The sequence below is a fragment of the Cryptomeria japonica genome, chromosome 3 (genome assembly GCF_030272615.1).
Source record: "Cryptomeria japonica chromosome 3, Sugi_1.0, whole genome shotgun sequence".
Classification (NCBI taxonomy): Eukaryota; Viridiplantae; Streptophyta; class Pinopsida; order Cupressales; family Cupressaceae; genus Cryptomeria; species Cryptomeria japonica.
In genome coordinates this window covers 245,677,584-245,702,928 of record NC_081407.1, presented here as the reverse complement: position 1 = coordinate 245,702,928, position 25,345 = coordinate 245,677,584, and the positions used below count along the sequence as shown (strand labels likewise).

At 39.3% G+C, this 25,345-nt stretch overlaps 1 protein-coding gene across 4 annotated transcripts in view; it reads right to left on the bottom strand.

Moving 5' to 3' along the window:
* Nucleotides 1-25,345, bottom strand: part of LOC131074367 (uncharacterized) — a 105,838-nt gene that overhangs the window by 51,084 nt on the left and 29,409 nt on the right. For 3 of the 4 annotated variants that reach the window (XM_059218208.1, XM_058010965.2, XM_059218209.1), the window contains exon 3: nt 12,080-12,234. The exons of the other annotated variant lie outside the window; for it this stretch is intronic. In XM_059218208.1, coding sequence (XP_059074191.1) covers nt 12,080-12,113 — 34 coding nt within the window. In that variant the 5' untranslated portion in view covers nt 12,114-12,234. The remainder of the gene's footprint in view (nt 1-12,079; nt 12,235-25,345) is intronic. 4 annotated transcript variants of the gene reach the window in all.

Genomic DNA, 25,345 nt, shown 5'->3' with positions numbered 1-25,345 from the left:
ACTCAGCAGTGTTCCAACACAGTGATACTACCAGAGAATACTCAAGAATTTCATGCCACAGCAACATCTGCACCTCCTAATGAGAATGATGACCAGCCGGGATCCCCTACTGTCCTTTTGGAAGTTAGTTTGGGAAATGATGTATATGATTGGACCAGGAATAATCCTGACGATAATGATGAAGTTATCTCGGCACTGAAGGACCTTGATCAAGAAATATGTCTTGATGATGGTATGGAGATGACCGCTATTCCTGAATGGTTGAGGAAGAGTATGGAAAAAAGTAAACAAATGATAGAAGTACAGCCTATAGAGGATATTGATGACTACCTAGCTAGGAGTGCTAAGAAGAAAGAGCCCAAGAGAGCGGAGATTTTGTCGCACATAGCTAGAGATGAGACAGGAATGCGGATTGCACAGATTGTTGTTCCTAGAGCAGGCGTGACAGTGGACACTGCTACTCCCATGGATTTCCAGATCACTTCAGTTGCCCTTGGTCGTCCATCCGCAGGGCAGGAATTTCAGGAGATTGGTGACAACCTCCAAGCAATCAATGCCAAGTTAGACACAGCGATTGCAAAGAATGAAAGGTACAAAGAAGAAAATATTAGACTCAGAGAGTATATTGCAGGGACAAGGCGTGGGGATCCCACCCTTATTTCCCCTATTGCAATTGACCATGGAATACATTCACACTGCGAGGTAGCGAGAGGTACACACTCAGAGGTGGAAAAGTGGATTGAAAGCACAAGAAGGCAGGCAGATGATTTCCTTACTCAGTTTGTCCAAGCATATGATAAGACAACAACGCTTGTATTCAGAATCCAGTGTTTGGAGGGAGTTTGGGAAGAATTCCGGCCTATCCAAGAGAAGACTATTCCATGCCTCCTGGCATTGAAGAAGGTTCCTAATTCCATTTTGGTCAGCGAGAACATTGTGCACAGTGGAGACATATATAATTTCCATGGCTGGTATTGTGCACTAGCTTTGAAGAAATCAGCTTATGAGAACGCCCAATCGAGTTGTATGGAGATGGAAGGATTAATTCAGGACATTCAAATGAAAATCCTTGCCTCGATTGAGGAATTATTGGGTGTTGATGTTAGTGATGCTAGTGGTTTACACTTAGCCGAATTAAGAGACAAGATAAAATTTATGTATTTTTGCCAGTTGGACCCTTTGCAGAAGAGTCAGATAGATGACTTGGTCTCTTTGTTGATTCATGTTCATAATTCGCAGAAGCTCATACCTGAATGGGAGAACACTTTGAATGCTTGCTCGGATTCATTGGATGTGATTGATTTACAGCAGGATACCTTGCCTAGCGTTTCCATGGAGGAGTTAGATTCAGTTTTGGCTAGATTCTTGGAGTATGCTAGGAGAGAGAGAGAGATGCAAGGAGGAATCTTCTAGAAGATTCTCTATATGATGACTAGGTATCTTTCTATTGGGCCATATGTTGGTGGCACCATTTTTGATGTAACCCTAATTAGGGCAATTCTAGGGTTTTGTTGGCATGATCTCGGTCGTTGATCTTAGATCAATCTGGGCCATCCATTTTGTAAGAGACTCTATATATGCCCCTTTGTCTCTCATTTGTAAGGGAGAGTTTTTGTAGAATTGTTGGTATATGCTACAACTATTTGAATCCTAATCATTGTTCAATTGTTGGTGATTTTGCTCTTCAAGTGTTGTATTTGCATTCATGGTTCTCAATTCCTCCAAGTTAGATTAGAATTTAGATTAGAATTTATTTTCATGTATGTTAGATTGAATGGAAGATTTGTTGAGTATATTTGTGTGGAATCCTTAATCCATACCACTAGCCTCTTTCCGCTGGTAAGTGCGCCTTGTGTGGTCAACTGGAGTTTGAGTAAGCATAACTTCAACTATTATGCGTCCGTTGGCAAGCATCAACTTGGATGGTGTCTTCGTTTGATGGTAATAGTCTGAAAATCATTAAGTATACCTTCGATGATTGCACTAAGTTTGTGTCAATACCTGATTGTGAGACCTTGCCTGGTTTGATTCCACTAAATCCATTCACCATTTCCTACATTCCTAGGATTAGAATAGATTTCCTGAACCCTATTCTTTTTCCCCCTTTTTTAGTAAGAAGTAAATCCAGAGCCTTATTGATAAATCTTAAGTTGTCAGCACACCTATTCCGCATCATTCATGATAATCCAAACATTTGCGTAAGTCCCCAAAGTGAAACGCAGCAATTCACATCAACCACTGAACTTACCCACTCATCAAGACCTGACATGTAGAAACCTTGGAATCACATTAGTTGATCTCATCCTTAGCATCTAAGGTGATTTTGTTCAAGAGAGGGTAAATTACTTTGGTAATTTATTCTGTATTGTTATGTGCATAAAAAACACATCAACATGTCCACAAGGAGACTGTCCTAACAACAAGAAATATGAAATGATCGCCCATCCATTGAGAAATCTTCTTTTTGATTTTCTATTTTCTGATTTTTTTTTTTGATTTTGGACTTTTTCACTTTTTTTGGATTTTTTGATAAATGAGAGATCTAACATATCTCTGATTCGACACTTGAAAGCTCATACTAGTTCCGGCTATTCCGGCTCATACGAATTGATGTTCATGCCCTCCTAGCGCCAATTCTGTTGAGCACGGAGAAGGGTAATAAAAGGCTTTCCACAAATATGAATTGATAAAATCTAGAGTTCAGCTATTCAGGCATTCATGATGATCATGCCCTCCTTCTAGTGCCAATTTTGTTGAGGGGTGTTTTATGACCAAACCAACACAAGATTAAAGTGCCAAAGGACACTCTATCCTCTCTTGAGCAAAAAGCCCTCGTATGCTAAGATTGCGAAGATCACAGAGGCGACTCCAAGGTTCCTACTACGAACTTGCGACTTTATGTTGGATATGGGCTCGTTTGGCTTGATGTAATATGCTGGTAAGACAAAGGGACTTACATTTGGATCATTCTTTCACTTCTTCTGCAATGCTGGCTAGAACTTCTTCATCGGATATTGCAATCTTGTGATCCTTCTTCTTCAAAAGGATACAACTAAAATGAACTAAAATTAAAGGGGAAAGGGTTGGAGAATCTATTCTACTCCTAAGGACAATGATACCAATGGATAAGGCTCCAATGGACGAATTCCACATTAACCAAGTACTGCTTCACCAAGCTCAACAACAACTCCACAGGACCGGTGCAATCTTCCAAGGGTTCTGCAAAGAATTTTCATATCATAACGAACAATGTACATTCAATGATCGAAGTTAAGCATCCATATAAAAAAGGCTCAAGCTAGCTTTACACGGCAAATAGAAATCATCTAAGTGCAAGAAGTATGAACCATTGAAATTCATCAAACATTGTCACATTCTCCATTAACATCAATGCACTTCTAACAATTTGAGAGATCGAAGGAACACCATGCAACAAGTTGAAATAAACATGAATCCAATATATCTTCAATGAAATCAAATTTTATTTCTCCAAGTCTTACAACAATGTCTTCTCCTTCTCCTACTTTACTTCTACTCTAAGGAGCAAGAGCTCTTTGCTTCTAATGAGCTAACTATCTAATGAATTGCAAATCAAAAGGTAGGGCCTTTTATAGAGATCCTCCCACAAATGAACAGCCAAGATTGACTTGAAATCAAGGGCCAAGATTACACCATGCAAACCCTAATTAGGGTTTGACCAAAAATAGCCCCTTGAGGCACAAAGTAGTGGGCCTAGCAATTAATGAGGCATCATGCCCACTTAAACATTTAATAGCCCATCACTTAGAATAGCACGCCAACTAAGCATTTAACAACCCATCACTTAGAAAAGCACGCCCACTATCCCTCTCCTTCGCAGCAAATGCAATGAATCTAGTCATGGCAGTTTGGAAACACATGATTGGCTGGAGAAGGTGACGGGGTGCCACCTCAACACATTGGACACCATGTGGACCCGGTAACTCATCACGAAGAATATTCCATTTTGATTGATTGCGATGGAGTATATTCCCAAATTGCATCATCTAGACCAAGGTTCTAACTTTTATCAAATCTTCTGAAATTATCCTTCCTTGATCATTTTCTTCTTTCCACATACTTACTTGGGAATTCACCTTCTTGAAATGAATTGGACTCCCTTGTCGACAATCCTGTCATTCTTGAAGTCTTTCATACTTGAACTAGATCTCAAGAACTTTGGATGTCTTCCTTGAACGTCTGGAACTGGAATTCTTTCTCCTTGTTCTTTCCTAACTAGGATCCTAGATTTCCAGAGGAAATTCACAATAGTTGTAAATTCTTCTCATTTGTACTTGCTCAAATCTTGAGGTCTTTGAACTGGAATTCTCTGGAACTGGAATTCCTTTATGTTTTTCGAACTTCCTTGTAATGATGCCCTTGAATTGGAGAGATGAATCTTTGATGTTTGATCATTTTCTAACATTTTGGAGATGGGCGCATTTGGAGCTTGGAGAAGGAATTTATCCATACTTAGTCAAATTTTTGAGTATCCATTTCTGAGGAATCCTTGAGCACATATCAATCCTGGAGAAGGATTTTTCAACACTTAGCAAAATTTATCATTTCTTCCCTTCCTAGGGATAGGTCCATTTGGAGCTTGGGGAAGAAATTTTCCTTGGTGAAATTTCATCCTTCCTTGCCATCATGAAGTTGGGCGCATTTGGGAGGACCTAAAGGATTTTCCATACCTTAGTAAAAATTTCAAATTTCCATGACCTAAGGAATGCTTGGGCGCATTCTGGACTTGAACGAGGAATTCTCCTATACTTAACCATTTTTTTCACTTCCCAAGAATTATGCCCTGCTTGGGAGTCTGGAGGGAGAAATTTCCAACACAGCCAATTTTACACAATCTCCAAGAATTCTATCCTAAAGAAAGGAATTTTGGTCATGAGGAAAAAATCCTCCTCTTGGATTTTACACCCCAAGAGCCTGCCTAGGCGCATTCTAGGGGTCAAGGAGGGATCTTTAAGTTTTGGAAAATTCTTCCACTGCTAGTGATTTGCGCTCTAGGAGCCTGCCTAGGCGCATTTTGGAGGTCAAGGAGGAGTTTCCTCCTACAAGGAAAATCCTCCCTGCCTTGGGATTTGCGCCCAAGGAGAGAGGATGGATGCATTTTAGGGGTCATGGGGGAATTTTCAAGTTTTGGAAAATTCCTCCACTCCATGAGGATTGCACCCACTCCTCTAGATCTTGTGTATTTCGAGCAAGGTGAAGGATTTCAAAACTTTGGAAGATTCTTCCTCTTCCAAGATAGATTTTCCATGCCTTGTCCTTTTCAAGGAGGATTTCCAAACTTAGCCACAATTTGATCACCTGCCTGCTCTTCAACTTTTTCGGATTTAGAACTAGATATTCAGGAACATTCTACCATCAATGCTTTGCCAGTTGCCAAAGATAGACTTTCCAAAAATAGACTTACTAAAAATATTAAGTTCTTCCAAACACCAAATTAGGGCAAATCGAGACATGACGACGCTTACTAAAAATAGTTTGTTTGAACACAAAATTAGGCCAATCTAGGGCTCCATGAAACTTACTAAAAATAGTAAGTCCTTAGAATTCGCTCAAATTTCACGATGCCCTAGGCTACTAACCTCATTTCTAAGTTTGAAGGATAAAAATCCTAAAATAGACAATGCATGCTTCCAGACTTGGTCAAAATTTGGCTATTTCTCTTTCATTTCTTTATATCAATTCTCAAGGTTATCCTAACACTTAGCCAAATATCCATTATTCCATTCCTTTGCACATGCATTCTTTGTTTTATCATTGCAATCTCTTCCTTGGACGATGATATCATCCACTCAACGATGTCCTCTTCTCAACATCCAAAGTCTTGCTCCCCACAATGTACCTAAAAAGGACAAGGGAACATTGTGAAGTACAACTATCAATCAAGTTCATAGGTTAGCAAAACTACTTGAGGCTTAGAACTTTAGTCTATGTTCCCCAATTTTCATGCTAACATTGTTTATGTTGTTGGGACCTTAGTTAGGTTGTATAAAGGAAAGTAAGAAGAAATTTAATTTCAATCCACACAAGAGAACTATAGGAAGAGATGGAATTTTTCTCATAAACTGCAGCACTAACTCCTTGTTGTCAACCTTGTGAGAGGGGGCTAGGCACCAATGTAGAATGGAAAGGGGTGAGGGGTGAGGGGGGCTGGTCTCCAAAAGGAAGCCCTGAAAAGATGTGACGAAGCCCTGAAAGGAAGTGACCTAGAAAAATAAGTTACAAGATAACTACCATGGAATAAGATTAATCAGTAATATAACACCAAACCAAAAAAACTCATGGAAAAAAGAGACAAGAAGAAATAAAGAGAGATTAAGAAGGAAATCAAGTTGTCAAAGAGGGCAAGCACAAATGGTGAAGAAAGAAGACAAAGCTAGAAAATTGAGAGACAAGAAAGACACTACAGGAGATTGGAAAATGCGGAGAAGAAAAGGATTCAGCATTTCAACGAGGGTGCTGTTAAGCACACCAATGTGGGTACTCCCGAAAGAAGAAAATGGAAATAAATTGAAGAGGAAGGATGGAAAGCTCCAGAACAATTGAATTCGCATTGGGAAAAAACAAACAAATTTTGACAAATTTGGAGAAGAGCATAGAAGAATATGGGAAGTCTGAAAAGTCAATGGTAGAGGTTGAGGCTCCAACCCTACAACATCTCTCCAAAAGTCTAACAATCAGGCTGGATCTATCAAACATCACAATCAAGTTGGATGATAGATTTCTTGAATTCCTAAAAACTCCAAGTATTCTATCAACTAATGAAGAATATTTGGAAGAATTAGTTAATATAAGTGTAATTTAAGGAGGGAAGACATAGAAAAAGATAACAATATCATGTTTAATTTAAAGAAATAATTGTCAACATTAAGTAATGAAATGTCACTGACAAATAAGAAAACATCAACAAAGATGAAATGGTGTTATGAAGAGTCACAACCATGAAACCAAGACCCATCTCCTATGCCCTATAAAACAAGAAGGATATCAATGGAAGAAATATCGTAGAAAGAAGAAAAGAGCTTGCAAGAGAAAGATATGGTAGATTGGGAAAAAGTTTTGAGGAAAGAATATTTTGAAACCAAGTTAGCACGAGATAAGAACAAAGAAACCAGACCTACAAAAATAGAGTGTAAAGGAGAAGAAAGAACCTCAGTCTCTCTGCAAACCTAAACAAGAGAAAGACAAGCCTAAAATGGAGCCATCAATCAAGCTTCCAATATTTGGAAAAGACACCACAGAAGTCGTGGAGCATATATTCCCTCTAGAATCACTGAGTCTATGACAAACTAAGTATATTGAGGAAGACAAAATCAAACTATTAAACTTGTGACATCTTTGAGGAAGGATACACTAGATTGGTACAATAAGACCTACCCAAAACACAAGGAGGACTGGGAAGAAGTGAAGAAAGACTTTTTAGCGAATGTTGACACTCTAAAGGTACCATTCGAGTGTGTAAGAAAAATGAGGGAAGTGTTACAAAGAAAACAAGAATCAGGAAAAGACTATGATAAGAGGTTTAAGAAGGTATTCTGCAAACTAGAGGAACCATTCACAGAAAAGTAGAAGGTAGAATGATTCATATCCAGACTACAAAAAGACATTAGAGAGGCCATGGGTGGAAGAATATTTGATATATATTCTGATGTGGTAAGTTTGGCCAATTGCATTGAGGCGTAGCCTTGGAGGAAAGCACATAAAGAAAAAGAAATTGAAAAAATAGAGAAGTTACAGTTGGCAGTTAAATAACTCAACTTGTGACAAGATAGAATATATGGCACTCCTGCTCAAGAGAAAGCCATTTTAGAAATGATTGTCCAAAAACACATGGAGAAAAACGGGCAAGAACAATCAAAGTAGAGCTTCAAACACTGCAAAAGATCCAATTAGTGCTTAGTGGAATATGTAGAGAATAGGATGACCATGAGACAGATAACTACCCATCAAAAGAATTCCACTTAAGAAATGCAGAAGATCATCTAGACCCTAGATGTTTGCTAAAACCAAGGGTATGACAGAGATGTGGACAAGAACATGGCTTATGTGAAAGGACTTGTAGAACGACCCCCATACACACAAGATGCTGGTTACAGACAACTGCCATGGAGGATTAATATGCAATCTTCAAAGTGGCAACAAAACTGGGGTATTAATGGCACCTAGCTAAGGGTATTAAACCCTTAACCGCCGAGCTTGTCATTGAATAAAAATCTGCAATATTCTCCAATTCAAATTCATCTAGATTCACCGACCATTCACCCAACTAAGAAGTATGCCTTCACATCTTTTTACAACACTTCATTCAATATTGTGTTCAAAAAACAACCCACAATCTATCATTTCTTTTAAGCATTAAACCCTACCACAAACTCCACGCCTAGAGTTTTGAAATGCCCAGCAATAAAGATAAACCTTAGTCACCTAAAAATAACATAAATCTTCTCAAACCATAATTTTCAAAACCTTGTCTTCGACGAAGACATCATCAATTTCTCCAAATAGCCAATTTGCAGAAATAATTTCTTGAAGCTCCAAACTCACAAAAATGATCAAATAAATCCATTGTAAATTTTGAAAATGAAACCACCCAATAGGCTATATGGGTTTTTGTCCAAACAACCGAAACACCCAAGGGTTTTCATCCTTGGGCACGTTGGACCTATGAACACAAGCTCTTCCAAAATAGCTCAAACATAACAATTCAATAATGGATGCCAAATGACTTGCCTTCACCTCTTTTTAAAGGCCCAACTAAATCTTCTAGAAGGATATGATTTAACCTTCTTTGAAGCTTGTAGAAGAATCATTTAAAATTATTTAATAAAGTAGCTTTACAATATTGATTTATTTTTTCACTTAAGTCACTTTAAAAATATTTAATAAAGTGACTTTATAATATTTAATTTATTTTTCATTCAAGTCGCATTAATTAAATTAATTAAAATAAAGTTATCATTAGGATTTAATTTTATTGGGACAAATTAAAATAATTAACTTAATTAATTTATTCCCTTACAATCGCCCATCCTAGCCTATGAGAATAAAGTAGGCTAGAAATCTCCACTAGATGTTCACTCAGAAAAAGGGGACATTACAATCCTCCCTTCTCGGAGATTTCTTGCCCCCAAGCAATCTATATCTGTATGCCAAAGCCAATTACCACATCCATTATCAATTTAGGAGGTTTGTATAATCTTCTATTTGAAATACTATGCTCCAGCATACCAAATTTCTACTAGGCCACTCTGATAGTACTGAAATTGGCAATTCTACCTTGTTGCATTACCCTGTGAAATATTCTAACAATCCCTAGATCCCAAGCCTTAGCATCGTCATATATCCTCAAGGTGAAAGGATGTCTCATCATGTCACTACCAATAATCACACAAACATCCTCAGAGTTGTTGGTACAAAAGATGGCAGCAGTATCAACTTTGCAAATCAGATTTATAATTACCCCATGAGGATCACAAATCTAAGTTTCAAATTTAGTAGTGTTATCATCTTTCATACCAGCAACTTTCAGAAAGTATGTGTGATTATTGTTGGTGTTTTGATGAGTGATGCTTATTCTTTTTCCTTAACGATAAATGCTAATGATGATTTTCAAGCTTGGGATCCAAGGATTTGCATGATTGATGGATTACTTCACAATGTAATGCAGATGGATGGTGTTACCAATTTCAATTGTATGAAAGTGGAGCAGCAAACTCTTGGAGGGGTATTCATAAGATTGATATGAGATCTTAGTATTTGACGTAGGTATACAGATTCAAATGGCTTGAGGGCAAGCAAGCTCTGGGAAGGAAGGATTGTAATGTCCCCGTTTTGCATGTGATCATTCAGCAAAGTTTCCTAGCCTATATTTATGTTCATAAGCTAAGGTGGGTAATTATAAGGGAATAAATTAATCAAATTAATTATTATAAAATCGTCCCAATAAATTAAATCATCTTTATTTAATTAATTTAATTAAAGTGACTTAAAAAATAATTAAATATTATAAAGTCACTTTCCTAGAAAATTTGAGATCAATTTGGATTCTCCTAGAAGTCTCAATTGGGCATTTTTAAGAAGTTGTTGTCAAATCATTTGCATCATCATATCTTGACTTGTTATGTTTTTAGAGTTTCTTGGAGAGCTTTTGTTTGCAAGTTCAATGTGCCCTAAGACGGAAACCCTGGGGTTACTTGGTGGATTGGACGAAAACCTAATTCCATCTTTGGTGGATTTACTTCATGATTCACATGGGGCGTCATTGTGTGGGAAAATTGTGAAGTCTTCTATGAAGACAAATTCAAAAGGTAATTCTTTAATTTTCAAAATAAAGTTATTATAGTGGTTATAGCTGAAAGAATAAATCATTGCTGAAGAATAAAGTTATTTAAGTGCTTGAGAAATAACTTTGTATTTTCAAATAATAGTATTATTGAAACATCTTCCTTAAAAGATTTGATTTATCAAAGTTGGGCAATTAAATATTATAAGGTTAATGAAATATTATTCGGTGACTTCAATCTATAAGAGCTAAAAGCATTAGACAGGATTTATTTGATCATATTGTGAGTTTGGTGCTTCAAGAAATTATTTTTGCAGGTTGGCTGTTTGGAGAAATTTGTGATGTCTTCGTTGAAAACAAATTTCTGAAAATTATGGTTTACGCAGTTGAACAAATGGTTGATATATCTAAGCAATTTTTATTGATGGTCACTGTGAAAAAATTCTGTTATTTTTAGGCGACTAGCGTATATATTTATTGTTGAGCATTTCAAGACCCTAAGCGTGGAGTTTGTTGTAGGGTGTAGTACTTAAAAAAATGACAGATCGTGGGTTGTTCTCTGAGTACAATGTTGAATGAAGCGCTATAAACAAGCATGAGGGCATACTTATTAGGTGGACGAGCAATTGGTGAACCTAGACAAACTTCAATAGGAGCATATTGTAGATTTCTGGGCAATGACAAGCTCAGCGGTTAAAGGTTTAATGCTCTTAGATAGGTGCCATTAATACCCAAATACTGCTGCAACTTTAAAGATTGCAGATCTGCCATTAATATCCCAGTACTGCTGCACCTTTGAAGGCTGCAGATCTGCTATTTTTGGTCACCAATATCATTTCCAGGAGGGTGTCAAAATTATATGAATGAGGCATGGTTTAGGTCTGCACTGTACAAATTTATCTCAGAATAAAATCTGTTATACGAATGATATTCAGGTCTGCTAAAGTCTGCAACATATTTAGAAATCGGAAACTTATGACCTAATTCTGCTGTTAACAGAGGACAAATCTAGGCGGGTTAAGTTGCCATTAATCCTTCTCTCCAATCATCAATCAAAGTCAGATAATTGTGTTTATTTCTAGGTGTCTTTGATTGTAATAAAATGACATCATTATTTTTCAAATACACTTTGCAATCTGCTCTTTCTGAATATATGTTTTTCAGATTTGGCATCATTAGTTATCTGTTTTAGAAGAATTTTTAATGTCTATTTTATGTGCAAAGTTCAATTAAATTCTGAAACACATACACCAAGTAAACTTACAAAGCATGCAAACTGATTGACAAAATGTGTATGAAGAAAAGCGCATAATTTTGAAGAAATATTAGAAGAGCTCTTACAGTGATGGCTAACATACTCACATACTCAAGCTGGCTCTTCCCAAACCAGCTTTACTCTGAGAAGAGACATAATGGAAGAAATAGTTATTGCAAACGAAGCAACACACACTATCGAGACACAGCGACCAAGGTCCATGCTACTCAAACTAGACATTAGCAAAGCTTATGACTGGGTTAACTACTGATTTCTAATGAAGATTCTTGTTGCCTTTGGTTTCAAGGATCATGTTTACTCCCGATTGGGTGTGTCTTTAGTGACTAGGAATAAACAGAATGAAGTATAACACATAACAGGAACAGAAACTACATAGCATGTAAAACACAGAAAACATATGGCAAAAAGATCAGCTTTTATTTCCAACATGTAATAACAACAGTACATCCTTCCTTCCCTCGATACAATATATAGATAAATATCACCTGACGGTTGGTTGAATTGGATCATCGAATGCATATCCACGGCAAGGTTTTCAATTCTAATCAGCAAAACTCCATGCAGGTTCTTTGCAAGCTCTTATGGATTGCAGCAGAAAGACCCGTTGTCTCCCTTTCTCTTTGACATAATGGTGGAGGCACTGAGCAAAATGATAAGATGCAAGCAATAAGTTGGTCTTTGGCACAATATTCAGATTGCTAGAAATATGGATCGCTTGACCCACCAAAAATTCTAAGTCTTTTTTAATACAAATAGACAAATTCAAAAAAGAATAGAACAACTCTTTGGTTACAAGATTCGGCCAATCCCAAGCAAGTATTTAGGAATTCCACTATTCAAAGGGGCAATTCGAATGGAGCTCTGAGGAACACGATCAAGACCTATTAAAACAAAGCTCAAAGCTAGAAGGGGAGGTGGCTTACCCTACCGGGGTGGATCACAATGATCAAGGTCATTTTGGCCTCTATCCTGAAACACATGATATCTTGCCTATTGTTGACCAAAAAAGCAAAGAAGAGTGTAGACGGTATAATAGAAAAATTATTATGGGAAGGCTCTAATGAAGAGAAGAGAATTCCCCTCCTCAATTGAGACACTATAAGAGAAATGAAGGATTGGGATGAAACTACCATAAAAGATTTGGATGTGCAGAACAAAGCCCTTGGTGCAAAGCTTGCTTGGAAAATGTATATGCTTCCGGACTCACTACGGTTAAAAGCACTTATAGGCAAATATCTAGACAATCATGAGCCAAACAAAATTTTGATGGTGGTGAATCCACCCTCTAGCTCCCACATATGGAAGTTTTTATGTGAGTTTTGTTCAGTGATCACAGACCATTTAACTTACCACATAAATGATGGAAGGACTGCAAAGCTTTGGAGAAACTTTTGGAACGGCCACAAGCCACTGATCGAGATTGAATCCCTCAATGAGTACTCACTTTACATGAAGGAATGGAGGGAGATGATAGTGGACGACTACATTAGAGATAAAGACATTTTCGGACCACCGACATGGAACTGGCAATTATTCGAGGACAAGCAAATAAGTGAACAATCAAAGGTGAGCCTTCAAAGGGAGTTAAATATTTGGTGCGAGGCAAAGTCAAGTATATATTCGGTCAAATTGGGTTACCTATCCAAAAGGCAAATCAGAACACTAGGCTTTGGCCTGCAAAACTATGCTAGAATAAGGCGATTCTTATGAAAGTGGGTTGCATAAACGGATACTAATAGGAGATAGATTGCAATTTTTGGGTTTCGCTAGTCCACAAAGATGCATAATGTGCAAGAACAGTGAATAAAATGCGGACCATTTGTTACTAAACTGCGATTTTGCCAAAAACATGTTAGGGATTGTCTCAGTAAGAAGTTGAATTGGTCTGGGACAAGACAAAATGATATCTCAATTGGTTTAAAAGTTGGCTAAAGTTACATACCAATGCCTTATGGGGAGACATCTGGACCTCAAGCACCTCCCTTCTTATATGGTAGATCAAGAAAAAACGAAATTGACAAATCTTTTACAATTAGGAGAGCTTTGATCAAATTGCCAATTTAGTAAAAACCCATTGTTTACTCCCTACGGTGTCAATTTTAGATTATAGAAGCAAACAGAATGTAGCAAGTACATGAACAAGAATAATAGATATCATTCACAAAATAATCCACAAAACATTTATGGCAGAAAGATATAGCTTTATTTCATCATGTAAACTAGATACAACAATAATAATGTTCATGTTCCCGTTACAACATAGCATATATACCACTCGGCGATTGGCGGAGATACCAACCATCGTCAACTACCAACTAATCCCTACAGGAACATTACATGGCCAATTATTAACTAAACATAACAAGTATTATTCTTATGTCGGAAAAGTATCGCCAACATCAACCCCCCCAAAGAAGAATACACACTACTAAGAACGGGGAGGGAGAGAAGACATCTCGGGAGTAGTGAAGGACGCTGGAAACTATTGTCGAAGATGCTAAAGTTGCTTCGTGCGGAGCTGTAGGTCGCGCTCGGAAACAAACTCGCGCTCCCTGGTTGTCTTCACCATGTAGACTGCCTCCATTATATCTTTGTCCTTCTGCTCCAGTTGTCTCATGAGTACGACAAGACAATCCTCCAACTCCTCCACCGTAGCACTCTGCTCAACTACAAGTGTCTTCTGGTGCTGCACCTCCTCCTCTAGAGCAACTCACAATTTCATCTCGATCGCTATGAGTTTAGTTTGACGGTCCAACACCTTCTGGTTGTAGGCAGCTTCCTCCATGGTAGCCTCTCGCTCTGCCTGAGCCCTACGCATCTGAAAAAAATATCTCTGAAAGAGCTCTCCACGCCCTGCAACATGGCCCCAAGTCTTCCCTGTCCCTCCATGGTATTGCATCTGCTGCCAACTCGTCACCATCTCCTCAATCTTTGCAGCTGGCCAGCCGTTCTATGTAAAATGCCATGCAAACTCCTCCTGGCATCTGTCCTTCATGAATGTGAAGATTTTCTCAACCTCAGGTACAAAGCCCACATCCACCTGCTTGGCCAAGTCGGCGATCCCCCAAGTGACATCCAACAATCCATCCAACTCGGTCAAAAATCTATGAACGAATCCCAGTGCATCGTGTGGGTCAGGTCTGGACATCCTAATGTTGTTATCTCTATGGTCTTCCTTTTGTCTCCCTGACTCAGCACCAACCATCCCCTTTTCTCCTAGTTCGATGCTTTCATCTTCAATGTCTATGATCGTGTTATCCCTCTAGCTTTCCTCCTTGTTGCCATGTTGCTCTACTCCCGCAGTTATCTCTCCCCCAATCTAGCCACCCACTATTGTACATGGTGAAGGGGGTGGGGGTGTGTTTGTTGTCACAACAAATCTACCCAGACAACTTTCCAAAGAGGCATCCACATTCTTTGCTAGTACTGCTCCCTTTACCACTGCACTCTCCTCCATAGCCATCAGGGTATTCTCCCGAACCACTCCCTCGATCGTAGGGGTAACCTATTGTACCACTCCCTCGAACCCAAGGGTAGCTTGTACCATTCCCTCAATCGTAGGGGTATCCTCTCGAACCACTTTCTCAACCGTAGGGGTATCCTCCCGTATCTTAGGGGTATCTTCCTGTACCACTCCCTATACTGCAAGTGTGACTTTATGCTGAAAAGGCACAAGATGGTGTTGTGCTTGTACTTCAGGTATCCTCTGCTAGAACAAAACACCTACGGGAGTGGCCTCTCTGAGGGGTGTGGCTATCCTAAGTGACTCAGGTGGTACCAAGTGTGTTGTAGAAGGTAACTTTGCTTCTGCAAACTTAACCCTCACAATAACCCTCTTTTTCATAGGGGCAAATGTTTTTCCCCCCGATGGTGTCAGTACTTCCTCCTCAAGCGTTGTCAACTGCTCCTCTTCCCCTCCTTACAAGTGTGGCCCCTCCACTTCTTCTACCTCCTCTCCTGAGTCGGTGCCATGGGGTACCAATCTGAAACAATCGTTGCCACTTCCGCTTTCTACCTCCTTTGTGTCTTCTTCCTCTTTTGCCTCCTCCAAACTATCCTCCTCCTCTATGGTTGGTTCACTCTCCTGCCATCGCCTTCATCATCTGCAACATATCCCTCCATAGGGCTTGTATGGTCTTTGACTCTCTGTTGCTACTTCCATCTGTACTGTCATCATCACTTGCCCTTTTCGTCCCTTTGGATGTTTTGCTCTCGCTCTCAATGTCAACTGCTTGATTATAGGCTTCATCGTATGATGGCGGAGGAACCACTTTCATTTTCCTTCTAAGGGACAGGACACGAACCACCTTTTCTCCAAGCCATCAATCGACTGGTATTCCATTTTGTTCAACAATTCTTCAACCTACAATTGTAAGCCCTAACACTTTCACTCTTTCCTTGCTTGGTATTGTAGATTTCGGCCACGATCTCATTGTCATCCCTCAAGAGTTTGAGTTCCTCCTCAAACACCTTCTTTAGATTAGTCCATCACGCTTTGTGCTAGGCGTCAAGGTCTATGTGCCAATCAATGACAATCCCGCGACGGGTGGCAGGAAACGCCTTCAGCCAGTAGTCCCGGTCATCTTGGCCATTCGCCTCCCATATCGTTATACATGTTTTACAATGCCTTATAGGGTCCTCCGATTCATCACCTGTGAACCTTGAAGTTTTTGCCTCTCTGGGTTTTTCTGATTCTGCAACATTATCCTTGCTTGGAAGGTGTTGTGTGTCAACTGGAAGGTACTATGTGTCGTCTGGAAGGTATCGTGTGCATTCGACTAGATCGAACCGTCCTGCTCTCCACGTTTTAGTGCCTCTCGGCCACACGCAAGCTCTCTTCGTGTCCACTTTTTGCGTCTTCCGCACGTTGGTCCCCTTTGATTCCATAGTCTTTCCTTCCCGGAGTCTTCGGCCTAGGCCCTCCTATTCTTGATTCCTCTACTAGGGACAGGATTTCCAATTCGCTACAGGTTAATATCGACAACCTCGGCTTCAAGGTTCCATACTTCCTCTTCATCACGTTCGGAGTGTTCGGACGAGCTATTCTTAGACTCAGTTCCGGACTCTTCACTCAACGTTGAGTGTGTGGCCTAGTCAACAAGATATTCCTCCGCTACGTCTGGAAGTGGTAGGTTTCTAGCAACCTCTACCAACTGGTTCCACGTACACGGTTTCTGCCTCTCCCAACGACTTTGACTCACACTTGACTCTGACTCTTACTTCTTCCCTTCGGACTCTTCGAGCCTTTAGCAAGTTCCCGTAACCGCCATCTCCAATCAGCCTGTTCTCTTACACAGGGAGATCTCCATAGTGATCCCTCCCCTACCTCTTGAGTGGTTCTAGTACGTCATCGATCCTTGTTCATGTCATTGGGGCATTAATTGCTAGGGGTACAGCATCTACTCGTATCCCTCTCCTCCTCTTCCCTACGATTTTGTTCTTTGTACCATTGAAATATATGCTGCCAACGATGTTCACGGTTGCTTTCCTCCTTTCAATCTTGCAGTTCAATGAGATCCCGTGCTAAAAGCCTCAGAAGACTTCCGAAAATATCGAAGACAATAGTGTTGACCGTGAGTTCGCCACGCACAATGCCCTCAGGGACAGCTCTCTCCCGAGCTTTCCTCTACATGTACTGGGTGACCGAAACCTCCCACAAGTCCACCAAGTCTACCATCAGTTGATCCACCCGTACTTCCGCCTATGTCACTACCTCTTATGTATCACTTTCAATTACTATCAATTGTTGGTCAAATGGTTGGCCCATTATATGTCCTTACCGCCTACCACCATATTGATCTTTGTATTCGTATCGGCAATGGCGCCAAAATGTTTACTCCCTACAGTGTCAATTTAAGATTACAGAAGTAAACAGAATGTAGCAAATACATGAACACTAACAATAGATATTCATTCACAAAATAATCCACAGACATTTATGGCAGAAATATATAGCTTTATTTCATCATGTAAACTAGATACAACAATAATAATGTTCCCGTTCCCTTTACAACATAGCATATATACTACCCGGCGGTTGGCGGAGATACCAACCGTCGTCGACTACCAACTAATCCCTACGGGAGCATTACATGACCAATTATTAAATATGTTGGTGTTGGAAATAAGCCACACCCGGACCGACAATGGACTGGTCCAAGAGGGGCCAATAGCTCAGTGGTAGAGCACTCCAGCAACGTATGGAAGGTCCTAGGTTCGAGTCCTAGCTGGTCCATGTCTCAACATGGTATCAGAGCCAGGTCCAGGCTAGGAGCCCCAAGCACACGAGAGGTGTGGCTTGAGGGGGGGTGTTGGTGTTGGAAACAAGCCACACCCGGACCGATGATGGACTGGTCCAAGAGGGGCCAATAGCTCAATGGTAGAGCACTCCAGCAGCGTATGGAAGGTCCTAGGTTCGAGTCCTAGCTGGTCCATGTCTCAACAAAATAAACATAACAAGAATTATTCTTATGTTGGCAAAGTACCACCAACAACGACATCACCGAGCTACTCAACTCAAGAATTTTGTTTACAAATTGTCAAGTTTTCACAAACTAGGATAATCAGATTATGAAATTTTGGTCAGGCCTTAAAATTCCACATAGCTAAATTGTTGGTACTATTGACACCCGAACCAATAGAAAGTTGACCAAATAGTCCCTTCCTCCTAATAGGAGGCTCAAATTGAACTTTGACAGCACCTCCAAAGGGAACCCCAGCCCTTTTGATGTTGGATGCATAATCAGGGATTAATATGGGGAGATTGTCTAGGCCCTATCCAAAAAGTCAATGGACGGGACAAAAAATGAAGTTGAAATGGTTAATGTAGTGGCTAGTCTTGATTTATACATCGGTAAAGGAATCAAGGCCTTAGATATCGACAGACTCGCTCATATTTATTAATGCAATCAAATGCAAGGAAATAAAGAGTTGGAGTTTACCAGGTCAGATAGATGTTAGTTTGGTCCAAATTGGCACAACTAGAAGACTTCACAATTTCACATGTCTACCAAGAATCCAACCGAGCTGATTTTCTCACTAATAAAGGTGTCTCATGAGCAGATAATATCTGGTCTTCTTCCATGTATTGGCTCTAGCTGTGTCAAATCATTTTGTGTGGCAAGAGGACCGAATAGTTCAATCAAGGAGTGTTCGGGATGAATTGGAACAATACATTTGCAGATTGCAATCAATCTCAAGGTGGATATGTTGTTCAAGATTTTTATGGGCTTCTAGTTTACCGCAGCTCTTAGGACCTACACTCTCATGGGTCACAATTGGATTTTGTGTAAGGTTCTCACAAGATACAACACTCCCATCTCTTATGCCCATAGTCGTGTAATGAAATTACGAGAACTGCATTTTCAGACAAAGATTTGTTCTCTGTATTTCTAACCTGTCCTTGCACCCCCTCCCACTACCAGGATTGATTTATAAACATAATGATGAAGCGCTGGATCCATGCAACATGGCAAGGCATTGTGTTTTTGGTGTCAACCATGATTGTGCAGATGAGACAAAGGAGCAGCAAATTCGTTGTGTCTTCAAGGAGGAGGTGGATGAGACCAGGGCTGCTCTAATCAAATTGGTTGGGACAAAGTGATCAAATGGACATGCCAATGATGGCCGAGTTTATAAAATCCTCCTTACCAACTGTTGACGTGTATTTTGTACACTATCAAACACAGAATAAAATACCTAAGGGTACCTTATCCTCTCTTGAATAAAGCCTCTGATTGCTGAAGATATCGCGAAAAAGGATCAATCAGGATGACTCCAAGGTTCTTGTATGTAGGGTCTCTACGTGTGGATAAGCTCTCTGTGGTATGATGTGATTTGCTGGAATCACAAGGGGACTTACATTTGATGCCTGAACTTCTGATTTGCTTTGAATATTGCTGGAACACATGATTTTCACTAGCTTTGATTTGAAAAAAGGAAAAAAGATGAGGGCGGGAAAAGATCTAATCCTAACACTAAGGAATGTAGGAGCAATGATTGATCTTTGATGAAATTCTAACTAGGTCTTGTTTTGACATCACAGGAACATCTCCACAAGGCTAGTGCGATCTTCGAAGGAAAGTTTTATGATGTTCAAATCATCACTACAGGCATAGACACCATCACGTTGATGCATATCAATGAAGAAGCGATAATTGAAGTTAGGCTTAAGCTAAACGATTCCAGTTGACTACGCAAGGCAAGTCTGCAATCAACAAACTGCTAGTAGTATGGATATACGAATTCCACCATCAATCAAGCACATTTCTTCCACTCATCTAATAACATGAAATTAAATATGAGAAGTATAAAGACCACGCAAATTGTCGAATCGACCCATAAATTTCACCATTTCTTCAATGAAGTTACAAGTCTTTTACAACAACATCTTGGCAACAATCTTTGCCTTCTCTCTCTACTCTACTCTAATTGCTATTCTAATACTTCCAACTACTTACTAACTATTCTAACTCTTTCTAACTATTGCTAATTGCTAATTGCTAAAAAAAATGTTTTACAAAATGAAATGCCAGGGCTTATATAGTGCCCTCAATACAATTCGATGGCTTAGATCAATTCGAGATCAATGGCCAAGATTTTACAATGAAAACCCTAATTAGGGTTTGTTACAACCATTACATAACATTTAATGCTTGACCAATGATAAAATTGTATTGCTTGGACACATGTCCTCTCTAGAAAATTCGACCAATGAATAGCCGGGGTAGGTACATCGGAGTTTGTGCCACCTTCCATGAGTTAGGTACATTGAATCTGGACATGCTGAGGTGGACCACACTGACTGGAGAAGTGATGACTAGGATGCCACCTCATCTGACACTTGTAACTTGGTAGATATTCAACTTGATGTTGTTGAGAAGCTATCTTTAATTAACTCTTCTGAAATTATTTGCTTCTTCAACGAACCCTTGTTCTGACTTCTTGTGTCCTTGATGTGCAGGATGATTGATGTACCTCGCCTTGGAATACTGGATTGGAAGAGGTCGCCCTTATCCTGATGATGCTGGATCGAAGAAGGTCGTCCTTGTCGATGCTAGGCTGGAGGAGGTCGCCCTTGTCCTTGCTTGATCGTCCTTGATCTGGCTTGATTTTCCTTGAGGAGAGTCTTCCGACTTGTAGATCTTTCGAGCTTGGAGTCGCCATCTTGATACCTACACAACATTTCATAATAAGTAATAGATTTTGCAATGTATAAACATAGATTAGATTAAAGATTGAATTTAGGAAACTTCATGATAAGTCTTCGAGTTATCATTTCCTAAATACGATTGAGCTACTGGAAATTCAAAATTTCAAAATTCAAAATTCAAGATTAAGGCTAGGACGACTTTTGAAATTCAAAAATAAGAATAAAGAGGACTTCGCCATACCTCACTTGAGAGCTAACTTAACAAAAGATGCTAAAACTATGAAATTCGCCTAGGCAAAAACGAAGATTGAAGTATTCAACGTGATCCTCCTCTAGCAAAGGCGCCTTTCTTGTTAACTTCGCCAACTTGTGGGGTCTTCAACGTCTTGATGGCAAATTCGCTCCACTTGAACAAAAACCAAGTTCGCACTCCCCTTTGAATGGAAATTTCGCACCTCTCCTTGATGAAATTCGCACCTTGTAATTGTCTTCTCCAAATCGCATGCAAAGGATGATTGAATGATGTTTTAAAATGCCATATCACACCCCCTTTATATAAGCGCTTACCTCCTTAATTACCTCTAGGCCGACTTTTGGAAATTCAAAAATAAGAACAAATTTTAAATAAAAATCAAGGCCGACTTTTTAAAATATGGAAAATAAAACCCAAGCGCCCCAATTCATTTATTTAAAATAATAATTAATTAATTTAATGCCTTTGTATTTAATAGTTTCGATTTAAAAGACAAAATTAATTAATTAAATGTCTTGTGCGCACTTATTAAATGCCCATTTTATCGAAATTTAGCATTTGAAATAATTTGAAAATGATGTTAGCGCAAAAACATGGGAGATGTAAGGGGTACAAACCACATCGCTCTGGTCCCTGGGAGAGGGACAGGAGCGATCTAGCACTTTGCTCTTGAATTTCTCGCCTTTTACGTTCAAAATCACTTCCTCCACGTTGAAACTGGCATTTTAAATAGGAACCTTGAGCTTGATTGATTCAATGTTTTGAAATGAAAGCCTCCTAGACCATTTTCGCTCTGGTCCCTAACTGAGGGACAGGAGCGATCTTGCATTTACTCCTTGATCTTTGCCTCCTTAATCACTAATTTATATCACAAGGCAAGTAACAACTTTATTCTTTCATTCCACGCATACTTACTTGTCCTTTACAAAGCAAATTTGATATTTGAGTGAATATCGCCCTGGTCCCTTGGTGAGGGACAGGAGCGAACTTGACATTCTAGCTCAAATTTGTCATCTTTTAACCTTAACTCCTTGTTCATCACCTTTCAAATGACATTTTCAACCTTGTGTAACTTTGCTTTGATGTGATCTTTGGAAGAAAATGATTGATTTTATGAATATCGCCCTGGTCCTTGACTGAAGGACAGGAGCGAACTTTCACTTGTAAGCTCATTCGTGCTTTGCCAACGTTTAAAACTATCTTCAACGGATCCGCTATGCTCCCCTTCGTTCACCTTTGACATGGAATTCGTTTCAACTTGGCAAGAAATTTGTCTAAGGAAGAAATCGCTCTGGTCCCTTGGAGAGGGACAGGAGCGCCTAGGACAATATGGGCTTCACTTGGCGTTTTACAATCTTCAAATTTATATTCAATAGATTCGTTACGCCTCCTTTTACTTGCCTCAAACTTAAAAAACTCATTTCACTTCGCCAAAACTTGTCTTATAAGAAAATCGCTCTGGTCCCTGAGAGAGGGACGGGAGCTATCATTGAAATTCGCCCTGGTCCCTGGCAGAGGGACAGGAGCGATTTTGCTTCTAGGGCCAATTTTCTCCTTCGAGGTGCAACCAAATTATATTCAATGAGTAAAATGTACCTCCCTCGTTCATCTCAAATCGCGAAATCGTTCAAATTTTTCAAGGACAAGGCATTTTTGGATTTCAAGCTCCGGTCCTTCAGTGAGGGACAGGAGCGATTTTACCTTTCTAGACAAATACTCCATCATTTCATCGTCCTTAATCAAGTCTGGATGCTCTATCACGTTCATTTTGTCCTCCATCATGCCTTTGATGTCTCAATTTGTCCAAACAAGGTCAGGAATGACTCCACTAAGCTTTTTCGCTCTGGACCCTTGGTGAGGGACATGAGCGAATCGCCTTGGACCCTTGGTGAGGGACATGAGCGCTTTTCGCTCTGGATCCTCAGCGAAGGTCAGGAGCGAAATTTGACTTTTCGAACTCTCTATCAGGACAATTTTAATGGAATATAACATTTAGGAAATGTCACTTATACTTTAAGTTATATTCCATATATACTTTCAGGATGTTTGAGAGTGGTTTCAGACCTCCAGGAGTTATATTGCAAAATCTAGTTTTTTGAGGTTTTTCAGTTTCCAGACTTAGTCAAATTTCAGGATCAGGACATTCCAGACTTAGCCAAATTTCAGGATTAGGACTTTCAGACTTAGCCAAATTTTCAGGATCAGGACTTCACTCCAACAGGACCTGCTATCCTATTGATCTTCCCGACAGCACTCAAAATGCAAAGGCTAACTAACAAAACCCTAAAAGACCAAAAAACAAACCCTAAAAAACAAAAAAAGCAAGGGTCCCCATTTGCAATGGGGCGATGTGTGAAAACGTCACAACACCAACGTTGTTCAAATCATGGGAACAAAAACGTGGGGCTTTGTCTTAGCACACAACCTAGTTGCAGATATCAATGCAGAGGCAGTAAAGACGGCTGTCTCATCCATCAATAAGCGACCGATGGTTGGATCAATAGCTAGTATTTTATATACAAATGCAGTTAACAAAAAATGAATCACTAAACAAGCTTTGATCCTATACAGAGAAGGCCTGGAAAGGAAGTATTTGAGCACCTTCGACAGTTAGGAGAAGTGTTCTGTCCTCCACAAATTGATAGGATCTATGAGTTCGCAGATGGCATGATGTACATTATGCAAAGGCAAGATCCCTAGTTTTTATCCCCACTAAACTTATGTAACCTCTTTTTTGCTGTTTAATGGAATGGAGCTGCCCCCTATGGCAGCACTTATCTATCAATATATATATGGATGTATATCTGATATGTGTCATGATCTATGGTAGTTAGTTTTTTGTTTATTTCATTTTGTTAACTAGTGTATGTACTGTCCAAACTAACTCCTTATCCCTCTCATACTACTGAGTCTGGGATATAAATACAACCCAGAGAAATTATTTGGGGCTCAAAACTTCGATCTGTGTCCCCCTATTTCCTTGCTAATAGTAATCTTTGAGGTGTTTTTTCTGCTTATGATCAATTGGTGGTGTGTTGGGAACAAGTGGAGGTGTTTTCTAGGTGTTTATCTTGCTGTCCAGACTTGTTGCAGCATGTTATATATTGATACCAGACCTGCAATCTTCCATATTATCACCTATCTAAGGTATTCTTCTTGTTGGGTTGGTGATTTCATTGATTGTCCATGTTTCATGAAGTGTTGCAGCAGTTACATTTTGAACTTTGATATCTTACTGTAAACACTTGATGATAATATTGTCAGCATGTTTAGCATAAGCTCTTTAATTTATGTACTCACCCCACCAAATAAGTGATTATTTTGTATTTACCCACTGAATAAGTGGATGGTTTTGTTGTTGCTAACACCACTGGACAAGTGGTTACATTTGTATTAAGCTTTCCCACTGAATAAGTGGATGTTTATAATCACACCCCATTGAACAAGTGGTTGTGTGCTTTCTTTCAGTATTGCATAAGCACTCCGCTGAATAAGTGAGAATGGACAGCTTACTGCCTAGTGCATTTCTTCTTAACACATCATTCAAGTTAATTGTTAAATCATGAACACTGTATGCTCTCAGCTTGCCCATTTTTGGATCTGGGTAACTAGAAAATGGAAAGGTTATTGCATCGTATCTCATTTTCAGTTGAAGTAATTTTCAAAAAAAATAGGTGTATATTACGATGAAAAAAGCGATAGTTTCAAGTTTTCAAAATACTCTCATCATTTGAAATGATGGATGGCAATCATTTTTATTTGTGATTTGCATGATTCTGAGGATGATGATTTATCTCTGAGTAGAGCCTCTCATGTGTAGTCGTTATGCTGCTTGCACATTGTCTCTCCTTGAAGCATGCATTCATCCTCTTAAGACAATGTCTATGCTCTCGTCTCATTTATATAAGTAAAATATTAGAAAATTTACAGCAACACACCCTTAGCAATGCAGTAGATGCAGAGTCTCCAAGGCCCACAAGCCCATCAACAAGCCTATTAGCTTTCTTTGGCATGTCAATTAGTGTCTAAAGTTTAAACACATTTAAAACATCACAAATATCTAAATATCAAAATGTCTTGAGAGGAGACAACTCAAGGATCTTTGCTACTTTTAGTGGAACTGTGTACTCCACAAGAGTGATTGTGCATGATGTAGCACAACCCCTTGAAAACATGCTCCAATCACATTCCTTGTTCCTTTATCAAAAAGGTCTTGTTCTCTGCCATGAATTTCCATAATTTGTCCACGGATCCTTTTATCAATCCTTTACACAAGTTTTCCAGCTTTCCTCATTGCCTTAAATTTAGCAATTTGTGGTGAACACAACATACAAGTCTTCTTTGTTT